Consider the following 20,377-nt stretch of genomic DNA (forward strand, 5'->3'; position numbering starts at 1 on the left):
GCTACATCTCTTTTTTTTAATTAATTAATATACTATGTCATAATTTAATCTAATCTTATTTGATCTTATTATAACCTTTGAGTGTTGTAACCCAAATGCAACAACAAACAGGTGATGCACTATGAATTTCTATGGTATAAACATTGTTTTATTACCAAACGCCCACCTAACTCCACTGCAATTTCATGGGAAACTATTAGATTTTTTGGTTGTACTTCCAACTGATATATTGACTACAGCAACTCTGTCTTTACTTAAACCAATTTGCATTTAAACTGAAATCCGATTCTATGTTTAAGTGTTCTAGCAATGAGATTAGACTAAACGGGTAATATGTAACTAACATCCTGAGGTATTGTGGACTGGTTGGAACAGGCTTTGGTTTGATTAGAGGAGACAGGTTAGAGTGGGGGTTGGTTTGGTTGATTTAGGCCAGTAGATTAATGTCTAGTGGCAAACAGCTAGTATAAGTGTTGGTTGCCAGCACTGACACGACAGAGTGTGATCATTTGATAAGGTATTTTAAGATTTTTCTTCGGCTGTGGAAGTAGTTATAATGTTGATTCACAATGTTCTCACTGAATTGATCCTAAAATGGCATTTGTTTTCAAATGCTAGAAAAGAGTACAATGTATTTTTGAGAAATACTGTTTAGAGGCATGAGTCCCCATGGTGCAGCACTATAGATAATCAAATATACAGTGATATCAGTCTTGGTTAAAAAAAAAATATATAAACACTGTGTGATACATTGATTCAGAAATAATTTTTAGCCTGATAACAAGGTACAAGTTGTCTGCATGTTGCTTACAAAGTTTTTAGAATGATATTCCAGAAATAGTTTTTACTGTAACTGATTACTGTCTTTTGTAGGATTTTACCATCTCAGTGTTTCAAAATGTAGTTTCCCTAAAAACTGGTTCTTTTGGCTATTTTGGCACAGATTTATTCTGTGATGCTGACTGAATAATTTTTAATTAAACACATAATTTAACTTGTTGACCTCTCATTTTCCTGAGCAGAATGATACAAATAGTGAGTTTTTGGCACAAAACGGATAGTTATGAACAGGGGCAAATCTATAAATGGACATTGGTCTGCATCTGGTTGCCAAGGGAAACTGGACCACCACTGTTGCTTTAAAACACCAGTTAGTCCTTCTCACTCTGCTACTGTAGGACAAATCACTGTGTTGCCTTGTTTGTAGAACAGATTGAGGCTTATGGGGACACCCTGAAGACAGCAGCTTTTGAAGCTCCTGCAGGCACTTGTGATTTTTAGTGTTTCTGAATTGATTGCCTAGTGTGATGGTTGTCAAATAAGACACAGCAACCATTAATATCAAGCAGACTACTGTTAGTTTAGCCTGTGAAGGCTCGTTTTCTGAGACAACCTGTTGAAACATTTGGTCATTTTGTTCACATGGCCTACTGTGGACTGCTTTTAGTGGGTTTAGTTTGAGTTTGTTCCCTTTATGTCAGATTTAATAGTTTAGCTGCATGTCTGTCACAATGATCAGGTTAAAGGGACAGTCAGTCTATTTATATCTTCTCACCTGTAATCTGGCCCTGACATCATTAACTAAGCCACTAGCTGCAGCCTGCTTTGCCACACACACACACACACACACACACACACACATTGAAAAAAGCATTTCATCATTTTACATGGTTTTTTGTTTGTGTTTTTGTGTAGTTGCATGCACATCTTGTGTGTATGCACATTTCAGAGTCTCAGAGACCAAACAGTGACAGAATTTTTCATCCTCCCTCAGTCTCTTCCATCTCTGGTTGCCAATTTCCAGTCATTAATTAGCTGTACATGATAAAATTCCCTGTTTTCAATCTGACACTAGTGTGGAGCAGTGGACAGCAGTGGTAATCATGTCAGTGAGGCTTGGCTCAGTGTTCTGAGGGGGCTAAATGTCCCCCATATGGTTCACTGGCTGGGGCCCACTCCTCACCAAGCTCTCATTAAACTACTGCTTAATATACCAAGGTAAAGAGACACACACACACACACACACGCGCAAACGCAAACACAAACACTCAGCTGTAAGAAACAAATCAAGACATCTGACAGGGGATTGGGCACAAAGGGACAGGAGGACAAGGAGCTGGTGTTTCTGTGTTTGTGTGTGCATGTGGTGTGTGTGTGTATATGTGTGTGTGGTGAGAGGCTGGCGCTGTACAATTGTTGACTTGCCATCTGTCATCAAGAAAAGAGTTCTGTCTTTGTGGGTCACTGTGTGGCTGTGTGCCTAGTATTACTCACATTGTGGGGACCCAAACCTGTTTACACACACACATTTTGTGGACTTAACATCTTTGTGGGGACCAAATGCTGGTCCCCATCATGTACATAATTTTTTAGGATGACAATTTGGTTTAAAAACAGTATAAGGTTAGAGTTTAGGTTTAGGCAAGGTTATGGTTATGGTACTTCTCCAGAAAATTATTGTAAGTCAATCTAAGATTCCCACATGAGGGATGAAAACAAGTTTTTGTTTGTGTGGACAGAGGAAAGATAAGATGGAAAAGAAAGAAAGATGTGTGAGTCAGGTGCAGATGTCTCACTGCATAGCAGCTGGAACATGAGATCCAATGGCAGGCTGTTGTATGAGAGGAGGTGGAGGGAGAGAACAGAAGAAAATGGGACGAACATCTGCCATATTCAGATATTGCTTTGTGGATTGAGTGTTTCTACACAAAGCTTGAGTTTAAATAGACCTGGAACATGGCTGGCCCATTAAATATCTGGCAAGTTTAGAGAGCACCAATATTGGGAGTTTTGCATATATACTTAAGTATAGTTTAATGATAATACTGAAACTGAGTTTTTTTTTTCTTTTCTGCATTTTAAGAAGATAGCATGTATTACTGTTTATAACAAGGATAGACTGAAGCAGGTTTTAGTCCAACCTTCATTAAGCAGAAAGTAGCCCTAAAAAAAAAAAAAAGATCTTTGTTGATAGAAAGATATTTTAGCCTTGTGTGAGGCTCAAAACCTCAGACTTATCATCTTTCAAAACAGAACATCCCTCACTTTGCTGTTACATGTTCATGCTGTATTGTAATAAGCATTTAACTGATCTTGACCAAGAGGCCATAATAGCAGCACTGGACATCTATAACTGCATTTGCTATGTGCTTTGGTTGCAACTTATTTTTCTAAGGAATGCAAACTAGCACATTCTAAGAATAAGAGATTCTTTTGAATTTTCTTACAACTTCAAATGACTGATGAGAGCCAGCTGACCTGGACGTTGTCAAAAACAGCCTCTTAGAAAGACAGACGTTATAGCATGACAAACTCCAGCTCTCAGGGAAGGAGACGTGCTTGTCTGACATGGACTGGCATATAGAGCTGTCTGTCACCTCAGGGTGTGACAGACAGGCAAACAGTCACTAATTGCAGTCACACTGTGATTTTGGTACTTCAGACTCTGCAGTTCATGAAGTTTCACTGTCTAATCACAAGCAAACAGTGTCTTGTAAGCAAAAGTCACCTGGGCTTGGAAGGAGCTCTTTTATTGGACAGTGTTTTGGTAAACTTCTTAAAAACCAGGGAGGTTAGCAGCAGTTGAGCCAAAATAAATATGATTCTAGTTTCTAACTTAGGTATGTTAGTTATGCATGATGGAGCATGACTGACTGTGAGGGAATTGGATAAGGCTGTGCTTTGCCCTTGTTTGGTTTTGTAATGTTCTGCTTTACAAGCATAATTAACTGCAGCATAAACCCATAACAGTTCTATTGATCTGTATTTTAAGATTATGTGTTTCTTTGTTGCCTCCTCCAACAAACCCTTTACTGGGAAATGTTTGAATAGATATAGGTGTCATACTCTGCTTACTTGTTGGCATTGCTCTCACCTGTCCACATAAATAAAAGTTAAGGTGTAAATAATCCTGAGTTTGTCAGCTGCTCCAAATGTGAATGCACAGTGTGAATGCACCTTGACAGACAGATGGGCTTAGACTTGGGCAGGCAGACTGATAGACAGGTAGCTTGGCAGGACAGAAGGGAGAGCGGAGAGCAGCAGTTAGTGAGGTTGAGAGCACTTACTGTCGGTCCTTCACTGCAACACATGAATGGATCCTTTACAGCGAGGCAAGGCTGGACTGGTGTGTATGTGTGTGGAGGTCTGTGTGTAGGGCGTTTGGGGGGAGGGGTTGCACTTGACAGTACTTGGGGTATAGTACTTGATTGTTTACTCTTGCCTGCTGGGCTATTGTGCCCTATTGTGTGTGTGTGTGTGTGTGTGTGCGCGTGTGTGTGTTTATACACTTGTGTTGACAGAGTATACTGATTGTGAGCATGCGCTTGTGTATAGGTTTACAGGCAGACAGGGCGACATACAGCACAATGTTTTTTGCTGCTCTAGGAGGTTGGGGGGGGACTCACAAAAGACCAAGAGGGTCTTACTGTGTCCACACCCACATACTGTGTCCACACCCACGTACACAACCACAAATATATACACATTAACGCCAGCTGCTGCCCACAGCCCCAGCATTTCTGAATTAATAATACAGAGCCAACCACTCTGGAATAATGGTGACTTATACACCCATGCACACACAAAGCTTTGCACCTGTTCACCACTGCTTAACTGGGAAGGGTTGGGCTGGTTAAGCCTACTACAGACCCACACACACAATCACACACTCCTTATTGCCTGTTTGTGGTAGGCAGACAGCTGTGTCTGTTGCTTGAACCTCCTCTTCTTTTTCTGATTGACAGCTATTCTCATTGACCGATTGGTCCAGCTGCCTTATTCTGTTCGTCCGATTGGATAGTTCTTCCATACATTGAGACAAACAAAAAGAATAGAGTTTGAATATGAATGTCAGGTTTAAATGGAAAACCTCAATGAAACTCACTCCTCCCCGAGATGATTATTACACAATATGAATCTAAAAATTACTGAATATAAAAAGAGGTTAATAACTGGTTAGGTTCCATTATTTTTATAGTCATGTGAATATGAAAACAGTACCATTCTTGTATATCCATCAATTGACACTAGGTTATTTGTAGTCAAATACACATAGACAAATTGTTCTGCTTAAAAGCAAAAATATATGTCCATAGTTGAAAGTAATGGTACTTTTTAAGTTAGAATTCAAGTTGTACTATAGTCCGGAGACAGACAATGTACCAGCAATCACTGCAATTTGATTAGGCTGTTCATTGGCTGTGTGTGCCTTTCTCAATCAAATTAGATCCACTGCATTCTCAACTCAAATAGCATAGCATTCCTGATGTTATTGGGTGTTTGTCTGCAAGAGCTTTTTGTACTGCTTAGCTACGATTGTATTCCTACCTTCTTGACAGGCTAGAAGACACTCGAATAGATGAGTCCTTGTATTTACAATGGCATGTTGAGCATGGCATCTAACTGAACTGTGCTCCCTTCTCTTTGGGATAAACAAACTATGCCTTACATTAATACAACCAGTCAGTTTGGCAGGTCTGTGGAATCAGTGTTGTGTTAAGTGGATGAGTGCAAATGGGCTGATTTGCAAGAGCAAAAACAGAAGCCAGCACTCTGCAATGTGCGAAATGAAGAGTGGGTACTAGACTGGAGGTGGATCCAGCCTTACGCACTGTACTGGAGGTCATACCAGACCCAGTACTGCCACTAACTGTTCCTGCTTCACAGGACAGTCCCATACAAACAGAAGAGCAAAGAGCATGAAAGGACAGAAGGGTCATTACAAAATCCCTTGTATTACCTGTACATATTTAGTTTTACACTTTCTAAATGACACCGTTCTGGGTTCTGTAGACATAGAGATAACTCTGTCTCTCAGTCAAAATGATGTGTTTAGGGGGATCTATCAAATGGTCCAAAAATGGTAGTTCTTCAGTACTTGCTGGTGTGTTTTAATACCTTGAAAATAGTTTGCTTTTATTGTAATGAGATATTATACAGTGAAAGTGTTTTCTGTGTAATTGGCTTTCTATCCCTTTAGTTGCTAATATCACAGAAGACCGGTGTTGACCTGAGCATGTACAGAGACAAAAAGTAGTTAACAGTAATGAATAAAGACAATAATCTTGGAGTCACTGTAACTAAGTGGCCTGTATGTCTGTGTATGTATATGTGTATGTGTTGGTAGGTGAGTCACTGAGTAGCCATAGACTCCTGTCAGGCACAGGTGGTCATGAGAAACAGCCCTCCAGCTAAGATGGTAATATGCTAACACCATACTAATCCGAGGGTGCTTTAGGAAGCAGCGGACCCTGCCTCTTTCCCAGCAACACACATGAACAACCACTCATATATAAACACATACACACATCCAGATTTAAGCTGACTCCCTCAGTGCTGTGAGGGGAATTAGAATCAGAGGTGGCTGCTGTGTATCCGTCAGTCACTCTGCAGCTCCGTCAGCATTACAGCAGTGGCCACTGTGTTCCAGGGAGCCACCACCATCTACTGGACTGTAGTGGTACTGCAAGATAAAGTCAAAAGAACACGAAAAAACAGGATAAAAATCTGTCTAAGAGAAAATGAAAAATTTAAAGAAAAATGGGTTGTTTTGTGTCTTAAGTTTAATTTTAGTAATTTAGTTTTGTGTCCCCCCCCCCCGAATTTGAGTTTTTGGTGTATTTGCAGTATTGTGAACCTGTAATATGTCATGTATGAGCATGTCTCCTTCTGTACCAGCTGGGAGAGCACAGGGGTACCAGGGCAGCTTTCATGGGTGTGTGTATGTGCATCCAGCACAGCTTACCAGGAGGCTCTGGCTGTGTGCAGCTGGCTGGGTGAAATTTTCATGTAGCCCCCAAGGGATGTGCACACTCCCATGGGTTTCCACTCAATCTGGCTGCCCTGCCCTGTCCCAGCTCTCTGTCACTGTCACAGTTTTAACCACACACTCTCTCATTCACTTTTTCTTGCTGTCTCTTGCTCTGCCCACATCTTCTCCCTTGTCCTTCACTCTAGCATCTTCTTTATCTCTAGGCTGCTGTAGCCTCATCCTGCAGAATGAGCCACAGGCTTGTATAATTACCCAGTGCTCAACCTACAAACTGAATTTATTTTTTGATGCTTTAAATCTTTCCCCCCATTAAGTATTGGATGATTGTTACACAGGTGGAAAATGGCTTTTGAACTTTTACAGACAGCATTCTCCCCTTCTATGTAGTCTGATGGTGACTGAATTTAAAGTACTCATGCACATGCACACACAAAAAAACATACTAATACCAGTCCAGCCTCAGCGTCGTAATGAGTATAATGCACTGTAAGTAGATTGGCTGTAAGGAGCCAGGATTCACCTTAAGATGTCTGAGCAGACTGGAGTTAGAACTGCTTGGGGTGGGATCATGCACACAGCCATATCCTTATACACACACACACATGAAAGAGACTCTGTAGAGCATATTTAAAGGTCTTTTTATATCCATCTTTCTTCACTCTTTCTCTTGGACTGCATGTTTTCTGTGCAGTTATCCAACATGGTTCCTGTTTGCTTCTATCACTCATGGACAGACACTGACAGATGTCTTCTTTAAGCATCTTAACACGCAATTCCCCACTTTCTTAACCCTCCGTATCCTCTCTGCTGCACACAGTCACCTCCCCCTTTCCTTTACCCATTAGTTACCTGCCTGGTGTTCATCTAATCTCTCTCCCCCACCTTCCTCCCAATGCATAACTGCATTTATTCAAGTATGAGCTCTTAATGCTCGCAAACACAAAACCCTTTCTGGAGGTGCCTTTACCTTAGTCCATAAGATCACCTCCAGTAGCCAGTCACTCATTTAATTTCAGGCCCACCCTGTTGTTGCTGTAGCTCTATACTGCTGCATGAGATATTTGCATTTCACTGAACTCTGCTTACAAGGGCTTTATTACATTTACCAAATATTTGCAGCCTGTTTGCTTTAACTTAACTGTACAGTCTGTTGTATTTTAATGCAGTTTAAACATGCAACACTACATTGAAGATTTCTTTTTTAATGTTGATTAATCAGGATTTTTTTTTTTTGAGTGAGTCAAAATCTGGCCAATGAAATGTCAGATAATGAAGATTGAAGTTGCAGAGCCCAGGGTGACATTCTCAGGTTGCTTGTAATGTCCACCAAGGAGACTCAAACCATAAAATGATAAATTTACAAAGGTACAAAACAGGGAAAAGCAGGTAATCCATCCATTTTAGTAGCTGTGACTGGTGAATTCTTAGCATGTTTGCTAGTTTTGTGACTTAAAAGACTGATCTTTTATGAAAACTGTGGTCCACGATTTGATGGTGATCTGATCATATGATTATTCAATAATAGCAGTTATTCAAATAATTTCAGCACATAAAGGTGTGGTGAATGTGTGTGTTATGTGGCCAGACAACACATTCCTCTTCTTAATGGTGAGCTGCTGTGTATGTCTGTCTCAATCCGCCTCCCTGTACCTCTATACACTATCACCCACCACCCCTCCAGTTCCCAGAGTGCCAGTCGCACAGCCCCGTCTCTGCGCCATCTGCATATCAGCTCCTGCCTCGGCCAAAGCATTAAATTAAATCCCTGTTTGGGTTGATTAACAAATGGCTGGTGAGCTCAGTGTTAGAGTTATTTATTTAATTGTTATCAAGGTTTTTCCTGCTTTTGCTGAAATGTGGAAACCAATGAAGTAGGAGAGTAGAGGTATGCTGGTGTCCTGAAGGAATGAGTGTAAGACAGAGTGATCAAGAGAGAATGTGAAGTTTGTACAAGTTAATGTGACTCATTTCTGTCTTGCTGGCTGAAGTTCAGTTTTACCATTTGTACCTGTCTCCTGTTTTATGCCTTTGCATTTCTCTCTCATATTCTCTCCCCTTTCCCCCCTGTCCTGAAATGAATAGTTAATCAGTCCACTAATTGACTGACAGTTAGTCAGTGCGTTGTTGTAATTGTCCAATCACAAAGCTTGGAACAGACACAGTCACAGCTGATTCATCTCTGCCTCTTACTGCTAAATCCACAAGCTGCAACTGGAAGATGTGCCAACAAGATTTATTTCTCCCAGAAGTTCCAGCAAAACTTTAAAAAGTTGGGTTTAGTTTTTAATCCTTCGTTTGTGTCTCATAACAAAAAAGCTGTAAATAAAAGGTCTTCAGGGGCGCACAACTGGGGGAGGGTGGCCACCTTTACCCCATTCTACCAGTGGATATGGTTGTCTGTAGCTGAAATGCAATTACTTCTGTATCTTTCATTATTCAAGATTTTTTTGAACTAGGGTTCTTTTATTGCTTTCCTATCAATAAGTAAGGGCGACAGTATCAAGAGAGCAGTTTAGAACAGCTGCACAGGTATATGTTTGTGTTTTGAACAAATTTAATGCAAAATTTAAGTATCCTTCAAAATGGACTTATCTTTCTAAATATTCTCTGTAGATTAGATCTTTCAGATCACCCACGTTCTCCTGTATTACCGATATCCTGTCGTTCTAACAAGAAACAAGAGACTCCTGTTGTCTTAAGCATTGTGTAGTGTTGTATTTACTAATTGGCCTTAAGGGAAAAGTAAAGTTGTGCAGGAAACTAAATGAAACTGAAGTGAGGAGTCCGAGAGAGATGGTGTGGGAAGGAGACCGGCTGTTCTGTTTTCTCCAGCAGTCCAAACTAGAGACATGTGGCTCCCCAGACAAGCTGTCCAGAGTGGGAGAGCTCGCTGGACTCATTACAGGCAGGGCCAATGTGGGATAGCTTGACAGAACACCATTGGATCATTCGGTGGATTGGAACAGTTGAAACAGAATTGTGTTAGTTTGTGTGTGCACGTATCTGTGTGCACATGTTTGTTGGAACGGTGTGTGTGGACAACTGTCCATCTCCTCTCTCCGTCTGTGCCACCCCTGGCTGCCCCCTCCCCCCCCCCCCAGTGGACATGTACACGCAAACACACACTCCAGACTCACATGTACGCGCTGTCTAGGCCCAGCCAGAAGGATTGCTTAAATGTTTTCAGTTGTACTGGACAGCTGAGAGATGAAGTGGCCAGCCACAGGCTTCCATTGGTTGGACACTTCCTCACAAAACTGACTCAGAGAAATGACTGGACCTGGACCAGCAAGCCAGTCATCACTGCCAGTTTATAATAGTTTTATCAGTTTAACTTTCTCTTTATCCTCATCCATTTTGTGAGTCAGTACATCTCTTTTCTCCTCTCCAGTTTGATGTTTCTCTTTTTCAAATGTTCAGGTACTTACATCTTTCATCATTATTTTTTGAGCTTACAAACCTGTGACCTTTAATTTCTCTAACCTTTTAACCAGTGTCCTCACATAGATTTACATATATTTTGTCTGATGTGACCCCACTGGATTTAAACACAATTCACAAATGCACCTGTGCAATACAAGTTCACCATAGAGGCTGAAATATTTCATTAAAGTTGAATTATAATCCAATCTCTTCAAAAATGGTACACATTAAACTGGATTTATTTCAGATCTATTTTATTGCCTTATATTTTATGACTGAGCTTTAGAGTTATGTCCACTGCCTGAAGTTTGTACATGCATACTTACATACGTGTACATATGTTTACATTATACTATTTTGGTTTGGACATAGTTGATGAGATATTCTCTTTCCACTTACTCACAACCTCCTTCTCCTCAAACCCTTTTTGTTTTTCTTTTTTTCATCCTCTGCCTTATGTTTTTCTTCATCCCTCCTCCCACCCCTCCCACTCAGCCCCTCTCACAGCACTCTGTTTATCAGTAGCAAGTGATCCAAAGAATATGCTTTGTTTCTGAAAGAACAGGAGAAGGAAATGGGAGAGTGGGTGGATTTGTGAAAAAGAGAAAAATAGAGACTGAGAGGGGAAAGGAGAGGTGTGATTTGGTAATCCTGATGACGCACTGGCACCCAACAGCATTTTCATATCTGTGTATCTGTGTCTCTCTGTCCCTGTGTGGTAGTTCAAATCAGCTGCTGTTCCCCACCATACACACACACACACACACACACACAAACACAAAGATACACATGCCACCAGCAGCACCCAGAGGTACCGACAGGGCCTGCAGTCGCATGGTCCCATCGGCGGAGCAGGTGTTTTTCTGCGACGTGTTAACGAGCACGGCCTGCTGTCATTTCCGCTTTAAATCGATGTCACAAATGGAACACACACACACACACACACACACACACATTGCTTTCCCACTGAATTAGCCTAAAACAGGTGATCAGAGCTGTTACTGAGATCCGTGTGTGTGTGCTTATGTGTGCGCTTATGTGTGCAAGCACATATGCATGTTTTTGTTTATTAGTATTCACAAGGTGTATGAATGTGTGTGTGTGTGCATGTCAAGGAATGGCTGGTTAATTAAAAGGGGTTGAGAAGTGGGGAACATCAGTGTCCTGTGTTTCCTTTTTCAGTTGTGTGAAATGAGAAAGTGAAATGTTTATACTGCTCCCAGCTTTGGAAAGTGTTGAGATTGTTATTCTTTTATTAGAGCTGTGTGTCTCAGTATTTACATCAAACATGTGCTGTACATTGCATGTTCCTGCATGTGTGCCCACAGTTTCATTCCATTCATTTCATTCATTTGTACTCATTGTACTTATCCAACTACATGTGAACTTGCACACGTGTATTCTTTAATCCATGTGTATCCATGCTGTTTCCACTAAGTGTTAGCTGCATCTGTGGTGTGGAAATGTTTCACACTCATGTAATCCTGCAGCAGGTCATCTGATAAAGCTATGGTGCCACCTTAGTGCCAGTCTGTGCCAGCCAGTTGGGTAATACTCTGCCACCAGCTGCTCAGCAGATGTTATTTGTTGCTGGTGTCTAAGAAGGGGTATTCTCTGTGTTATCTCATATCAGGTCATCTCTACTCATCTCATTCAGTCTTACCCTTCTTTTCTTCCCTCTTTGCTGGTGACCAGTGGTGTGTGTGTGTTTGTGTTTGTGTTTGGTTGAGGGGTCATCACCTCAACACCTGCCCATGTATCAACCAGATGATGTTTCTGGCATGGATAGTATGACTGTTGTGCTGGTAAACATGTTTTTGTCATTTTTTACATGATAATCCGATCTGAATCTGGCAAGCGCTGTGGAACTCAAACAGTGTGTATGTGTGTGTGATATCCTTTGGACAGATGAGAGTTGAGGGGACAGGCTCTTTATCTGTCTAGGGAATAAAAGCTGTATTTAAAATCACATTATCACCATTTTTTTTATTAATGTGTTCCATGTAGTTGCATTATAGTCATTACTCTAAGTGCATGTCTGAAACATTGTCATCCCTCATGAGCTGAATTCACTTGTTTGCACCAAGAGTTTGATTGATTTGACGTAAGCTTTCCTCTTTCTATCCATCTCTTTCTTTAGGTGAATACATAAAGAACTGGCGACCACGCTACTTTCTGTTGAAGACAGACGGCTCTTTCATCGGCTACAAAGAAAAGCCACAGGATGCAGACTTGCCCTACCCCCTAAATAACTTCTCTGTAGCAAGTATGTTATTCATCTTATCAAAACATCCTCTTGCCATTTTCCTCTAAATTCTACTATACCCATATATTCACGTTGCGTATATACAGAACACCACAACACAGTCCATGTTGAGACTCTGACACTGTTAAGCCCTGTAGGGGACATTTTGGTTTAGATCAGAACCTCCAGAGGTGGGAGGGAATCAGTGTCTTGCCCCAGGATGCATCAGCAAGGAAATGAGCTCATGTCTTCCAGGTAAAGGACATGTAATAGCCTATAATAGTTATTACATCAGTTTCTGTCATGGTGTGTCAAAACATCTCGTCCTGCATCAGTCTTCAGTGTTGGTATGCTTTACAGAAAGCACCAAGGACTCTAATTAACCATTTATCAGTATATCATCTGTCTGCACCTGGTTAACAAGCTCCACAGCATCGTTGACATGTTTAATTAACCAGCTAATGAGTTAACAAGATTAATTTCAATGTCTCTTAGTCTCATTACCGCCAAAATCACCTCACATTGTTCATGTAATAAATGCAGATTGGCAGTAAATCTTGGTGTTTTCGAGATGATGTAGGGTTACGAGGATCGTAAACATGATAGTTTTACTGTAAATCATTATGTATAATGCGATTTTGGCATTTGGCAGTACAATAGTTTGGAGAAGGTAAATTTCATAGGTAATACTAACTTTACTAACTGTACAGTACTAATACTATACTAACATATAATCAAAATGAAACTGGAAATCAGGGAAAGTGTGTGATAAGGGCAAGAACAGAAAAGCAAGTTATGATGAATGGTAGAATACAAGCTGATACCTCAGAGAAAATGATAAAGAATGTTACATAAACGGGAGGAGAAGGAAAATGAAAGATAGGAGTCTAGAAGGGAGGACAAGTGTGGGGAATGAGCGATGGGAGTTGATTGGAGAAGAGGAAATTGGAGACATGGGGAGGAGAGAGGAAGAAGAGAGGACAGAGATGGAAGGACGATTAGGGTGGAGAGCAATGGATGAGAGCTGGAATGAGGGATGGAGGAATTGGAGGGTGAGGCTTTTGTGGATGAGGTATGGGTGAGAGGAAGGGTAGATGAGGGTGGAGAGGAGGATCGGCAGCGCTGAACAGACAGGGAGGAGGAGACGAAGACAGGATTGGAGAATGAGGAAAACGAGGGAGAGGAAAAGAGTTTGTGAGGAGGACAAGCCAGGCCATACATCCGGCCCCGGCTGCTTGGCACAGCGCTGGCACTGCCACATCTGTTGCCCAAAGCTGGGAGGCCAGGTGGCGTGTGTGTGTATGTGTGTGTTTGTTTATTTGTGTGTGCCTCTGTGTGTGTGTTTATGTGTCTGTGAACAACAGAAGTGGTCAGATGGAACAGAGATGGTACAGGCCTGTTCCCTGCAGAGGGACTCATACATACAAGCCAGTCGCACACACACACACACGCACACTGATGCATGCACTCACTAAACTGCTACACAGATTTCACAACACAGTTGCCTGCTGTAGCAAACAACCCAATTTCAGATAACATTCAAACTTTAATATCACTTTTACGTGTGTGTTTTTGTGTGTGTCCATATATGGGTGTGGGTGTTTTCCATCCACTATAGCATGACCTTGTTTTCTGGCAGCACAGCAGACCATATCCACGAGTCAGGTAGTAAGTTCTTTGTGTGTGTGTGTGTGTCTGTTTATATTGAAGCGATGTGTGTACAACTGTAGACATGGTGTTATTAACCTTCCTGTCTATATTTAGGCTGAGCCATGACACGCTGTGTTGTGCCACACTTAAACAGAAAGTAGTTGGAAGAAGGGGTAGTTGAGGACACGGGGTGAGAGGAAAGAGCTGAGGAGAGGAAACAAGTGGAGGAGACAAGGTGAGGAGAGAGTGATAGCAAGCTAAAGGAGAACAGAGGGGAAGAGGCAACAGCAGAGGGAAATGGAAGGTGATATATGCAGAATGTAGAAGTGGGGGAGATGAGAGGGCAGAAGATGGATCATTATCCTCTTTTATATCAGCTCTTGTCCCCAATAACCACAGAGACTGCTGGGGGACAATGAAGATGCATTCCTTCCCACAGTGAGCTCAAAGCCCCATCTGGCTATGTGTGCATACGTTTCTGCTTTTGTGTACTGTATTATACATTTGTGTAATAATGGCCTACTGTATTGCCCATTTTCACAGAAATGTGTCTCTTCGGATATTCGCCAGATGCGTATGTGGTGCAACACATAATATCCCTTGGCACAGGAAAACACCTTCATTTGAGTCATTGTTTGGTGAAGTTAAAAAAAAAAAAAGAACTTAAAAACAAATTCAATTCCAGCTTCATGTTTTCTTAATGATAATATTAAGGGACGCTTGTAAATCAATAGAAATTTGTAAATTTGTCTGGTTTGCAAAGTATCCAAACATACTCTACTATTAGTAATGGGTAGGCCTGCATTATTTCCTTATAGGCTTTTTTCACAGCAGACATTTAGACTTGTCATAGTAGGAAAAGCCCATGTGTTACAAATAACATTAATTCTAATTCAAGTATCTGAGTTGGAAGTGACAGAGCACATGCAATACCAGGACCCTGAAACAAAAGCGAACCATGATGTTCCTCTTGAAATCGTAAAAATATCCTCCCTGAAAAAGCCCTATTGTTTCCGTAGTGTGAGAGGAATTACTGTAATTTTAAATTCTGTATTAAAACAGAATAGTCATGTGCCTCAGTACTGGCCATGAAAAGATCCTGCTTAATGTAAGTGATGATAAAATCCACTGTCCTCCTTTTGGACTAGACAGTCAGACAAAACAAACAGATATCCTCCAAAGTCAGAACCTTTATACTTTCTTCCCCTTTTTGTTACTCAACTTTGAAACACTGTCCCAACAAACACAGAGTTAGTGGTTTTATTGTAGAAAATAAATTCCTAAAATGAGCACTGTGGAATTTGTCCCCCATCAATTATATTAGAAGCACATTGGAGACAGATCACTTCATGTCCAGCAAAATGAGAACAGCAGGCAAAAACTGTTTCAGCATTCAGACAGGCACCTGACTGTTGTCTCTTGTGACTCTTGTGATTGATCTCAGGTCATCAGGCAGTTCGTTCCAGCAGGATTAGGACCAAAGTGACTAAAAGCACCTCACCAAGTACAATTTAAAAACTCTTACCTCTTCCAGCTTGTTTTTATTTCTCTTCTTTACCTTTGTGAATGGTGAAATGCTGGTTTTATTACAGTGACTAGACAGCACGGTTCATCTGGTTGTCTGCAGAATGTCAGCTGATGAAGACGGAGAGGCCAAAGCCGAACACCTTCATCATACGCTGCCTCCAGTGGACCACTGTCATCGAGAGGACCTTCCATGTGGACTCACCTGATGAGAGGTCAGTATCAACAAGGACATCCTTCAGTCACTATTGGTTTGTCAACATTCTGGGATGTCAAGCATTGTTTTATTATAATATATTTAATCATATATAGTATATTACAATAGGCTGAGTCCATCTGGATGTATGAGCTAGTATCACTAAAGCAGTGATAAATATATTTTATTTGAAAGGACCCTGACAAAACAAGTGATTAATTTCACTCTTTCTATATTACTGGACACACACCAGCTGTTTGGCTAAAACATCACATTTAACCTAGTTAAAACCTGCCCAGTTTGTTTGAAATACTCCAGCAGGATGCATTTATGAAGCCATATTTCATCTGAGATTGTTAGATCTCCCTTTGTTCAACTTTAGAACTTTGTACATACAAGAAGAAAACATTATGTGCAATTTTTGTTGAAGAAAAAATAATCATGCCACTTTAAAGGTTTTATAAGACCATAACCTTAGACTAAACTAAAAGTGTCATCAAGTGTGGTGGTATGTATGAGGAGGCTTGTACTATAGAGAGCTTGTGGGTTTTTGTGTATGTCTCCGGAAAAGCGTGAGGGTGAGAGAGACAGAGTGGAAAGGAGACCTTTCAAGTAGCGTCGGCATAAATTCTCCAGCTGCTCAGTTCCTTTCTGAGGAGCTGAGGTGTTTATCTCCAGAAAATGAACAGCTTTGCCCAGAAGACCACAGATGCTTCTGTGCATCCTTTGAGTGTGTGTGTTTTTTTATGTGTATGTGTGTGTGTGTGAGTGAGTGGTGCAGCTGTCTGTCCAACTTTGTCTGTTTTACAGTATATATTGCTTTCTTATAGTTTTGCCTCCAGATAATCAAACATTTCACAGTTAACATAAAAGTAATGACTTTCTTTTGACTGTTTTTTAAAGCCAAGTACGTACAGTGTGCAAATCTAGAATGGGTGACAGTAAACTCCAGATGTGTGTACAGTTTGTTGTATGGGTGTGTTTGTTTCCACATCTTTGGCTTTTAAGTGGGCTGGAAAGAGACGTGTGTGTATGTGTGTGTTACTGTATCTGTTGTACTGTACCAGTGCTGGCAGGGCTCCAGCTACCACAGCCCCAGCCGTGAGTAGAGAGGGTGGCACATGTTGGCGTGGTGCCCGACTGTAGGCAGGCCCATTATCACTCATTAGCAAAAAAAACTCATTATACTGTACAAAAAAACACTCTAACCAAGAGAGAGAGTATTTATCTGCTTCCTGACCTTGAGAGTTCCCATTGCTTTTCATGTAGCTACATGCACGCGCGCACACACACACACACACACACACAAACACAAACACAAACACGCATATGATGGGTGGCCATTGTTGTAGATGGTAAATAGAATTTGCCCTTGTTTTGAGTGTGTAGGGTATGCTCAGAAGTCTTTGCAGTAGAAAGGGATTCAGATCTTTAAAACACATTGTTCTGTTTAGGATCAGATGGATGTTCTTCCACATCCCTCATGGAAACATATGGTAATCTAACTCAAAACAAAACAAAAGACATAGGGGTGGTCGTTCTGGAGTCACACAGGTTTCATTATTATGATCGTCTCACAGTTCAGACTGGGAAAGTGTATTTGAAAGTGCACACTCGTAAATCCTGACTTGTTTCTCCAGAGTTCTGAGGATTTCTGAATATTTGAATATCATCTTTGGTTCACCTCAGTTCAGGTTCTCTGTGTTTTCTGTTGACATGTAACCCCTGCATGTGGCACTAGATTAACACTGTTTGATTGAAGATCAGTGGGAAAACATCCAGTTCAGTCTTGAGAAAATTACATGTTCAGCATTTTCTTTTTATATTTTAGCTCCAAAATATTACAGAAAACCAATGTAATTCTCTGCACATTTTTTTAACAGTTTACAATTACAGGACAGGATGAAACCCTTTATATAACTTAATAGTCTATTTTTATCTAGTTCTTCCCTTCTCTTGGTCACCAGAATAGAGAGAAGGTTGCCCTGTACATAAACAATTATATTCATCATTGCTAAATACGCTTATTGTATTTGCACATCCTGATGCTAGCTGGCCTTCTGCTACACTCACCATATCAAACTCATATACTTCCTCTCAACAGATGTTGAACAACACTGCTAATGAAAAGTCAATGGGGAGGAACAATGTTAGCAAACAACAATGCATTGTTTCCTCTAATACATGGCTGTGCATTTGTGCATGCATTCAACCCTCACACATACATTCAAATAGACACACACACACACACACAGTCACCCATGCACAGACTGGTAAGCATTAGTTCTGCTCCATGGTCATTGCTCATTTGGTTGATTCTCTAGTTGACCATGTTTCCTCTCTGTTGGACAAATAGGTGTTTTTGTTAATTGAAAACACTTTAACACATTTAGAAACCTAGTTAAATATGTGCATTAGCCATCCTGTTGGAAAATCTATGACCAATATCGTATTTTACACCTGAGTAATGTATAATGTCACCGGGGCTGGTTTCAGTTATATTTTGCATTATGTATGTATGTATTATGTTTTTTCTGTTGATCATTTAAAGTCAGGCCAGAGCTAGACGGCACAGAGGTAACAGGAACAGGTGTAAATTATCATGGTATACGATATAATATGTTTTCAACAAGGGTATCAAGGTCACTGTTCAACTTTGAGACTGTTGTATGTATTCATTTATTCATCTACCAGTTACAGTTTCCTGAAATCCAAGACGACATATTCAGACTTTTTTTTTTTTTTTTTTAACCACTATTCCAAACCCTGAAGATATTTAGTTTGTTACATATACGACCAAAACAAATAATGAGTCAGATTCACACATTACTGAAGCTGGAACCAGTAACTATTTGATACTTTTGGTTACGAACTTGCTAAAAGGTTTAGTCAATTATAAAAATAGTTGCAGATTAATTAGTTACTATATGTGACTAATGGTTACGGTTCTAAATATGATTTCTCAGACATGGCAGAACTGTGGATTTCATGAAATGGAAATAGTCATTATCATCTAGTTAAAAAGTGTGTCAGAAGCAGCGGTTGGTACACGACTCTAAACTTTATCTTGTTTTGTGTTCAGAGATGAGTGGACAGAGGCCATCCAGATGGTGGCTGACAAACTACAGAGACAAGAGGAGGAAAGGATTCAATGCAGTCCCACCTCCAACATCGACAACATGGTCGAGGAGGAGATGGACATCTCCACCACACACCACAAACGCAAGGTAACACACCAGATGCACCAGCTGATGAACACGCAGACATACCAACACATATTCACATTCACACTCTATACTCAAAATACAGAAATTATTGGAATTGTACTACTGCTGTTCATATAATGGGTTATTAGCTTTGACAACATACAATTTTACAAATTGTCCTCAGTCACAGGTTTGTGTGAGCTAATGACCGTTAACAAAAAGGGTGTAATTTGGTTTTCCCAAATTATAGTGCTCCGTCAAGTAACAGCAGTCATGTAAAGTAAGCTTTGTAAATGTAATTGTATCAAAGCTCTACACTTGAGGAAAATTTATATTGTATTTCAAGTTAACTAAACAGCCTAAAATATTACACCCCACGCTGAAAAGATTTTTTGGGGTGTAATTTTGCATGAATACGTTTCTCAGAAATGTCAGAGGCTCAGCAAAAATACATTTTAATTTATATTGTGATTAATCAAAGGATTGATCAAGGGGAAATTTTGACTTGCTAATGGCACTAAATGAAATATAAGGTTGTTGATCTGATTACCTGATTTCTGACTGGTCATGTTTTCCACCCTCCCAGACAATGAGTGACTTTGACTACCTGAAGCTGCTGGGAAAAGGAACCTTTGGCAAAGTGATTCTTGTCCGAGAAAAGGCCAGTGGAAAATATTATGCCATGAAAATCCTTAAAAAAGAAGTCATCATAGCCAAGGTCAGTCTGGCATGGACTGTTCAATCTTTGAATCTTTTCACTGTATTTGGTAATGGACTACATAAAGTGAAGTTTTTGACATTAAAGCCATTTTTCTCTCTATTTCAGTATCTGATGTTTTTGCAGTGCTTTTTAGTCGTCTTCTTATTTGGTTTTTCTGTGTCTGTTCAGGATGAAGTGGCTCATACACTCACAGAGAGCAGAGTACTGAAAAACACCAGACACCCGTTTCTCACTGTAAGTACCTCATATGCCCATCAATCTATACTCGATAACCCATAATGAATTAGAATAAAGAATAAAGTGAGAACAGGTTTAGAAATGCATTAAATATCAAAAATTGGAATCTCTTTTACAAAAGTTTTCAAACTCCTAATTCAGCACTTTGTGGAAGCAGCAATTAGAGCTTCAGGTCTTCTTGTGTAAGTCTTGTCAAGCTTTGCTTACCTGATTTTTGGCAGTTCATCCCATTCGTGCTGGCAGATTAGAAGGGAAGGATTTATGAACTGCCATCTTCAGGACTCTCCACAGATGTTCTTAAAGGTTTAAGTCTGTACTTAAGTCTGTTTGGCTGAGCCAGTCAAGGACAGTCAGTGTAGCTGCTCCAGCATTGTCTTGGCTGTATGTTTCAGGTCATTGTTGT

At 40.5% G+C, this 20,377-nt stretch overlaps 1 protein-coding gene across 4 annotated transcripts in view; it reads left to right on the forward strand.

Annotated features, from left to right (window-relative positions):
• akt3a (v-akt murine thymoma viral oncogene homolog 3a) overlaps positions 1-20,377 on the forward strand; it is a 47,999-nt gene that overhangs the window by 10,180 nt on the left and 17,442 nt on the right. The window contains exons 1-7 of one of the 4 annotated variants that reach the window (XM_026309429.2): positions 12,403-12,461; positions 12,599-12,695; positions 15,535-15,594; positions 15,718-15,829; positions 18,893-19,037; positions 19,603-19,734; positions 19,906-19,971. In XM_026309429.2, the coding sequence (XP_026165214.1) occupies positions 12,677-12,695; positions 15,535-15,594; positions 15,718-15,829; positions 18,893-19,037; positions 19,603-19,734; positions 19,906-19,971 (534 nt within the window). In that variant the 5' untranslated portion in view covers positions 12,403-12,461; positions 12,599-12,676. Of the gene's footprint in view, positions 1-12,335; positions 12,462-12,598; positions 12,696-13,116; positions 14,106-15,534; positions 15,595-15,717; positions 15,830-18,892; positions 19,038-19,602; positions 19,735-19,905; positions 19,972-20,377 lie in introns of those variants that run through there. The other 3 variants (XM_026309426.2, XM_026309428.2, XM_026309427.2) reach the window with 3 other exon arrangements.

The sequence above is a fragment of the Mastacembelus armatus genome, chromosome 15 (genome assembly GCF_900324485.2).
Source record: "Mastacembelus armatus chromosome 15, fMasArm1.2, whole genome shotgun sequence".
Taxonomy (NCBI): Eukaryota; Metazoa; Chordata; class Actinopteri; order Synbranchiformes; family Mastacembelidae; genus Mastacembelus; species Mastacembelus armatus.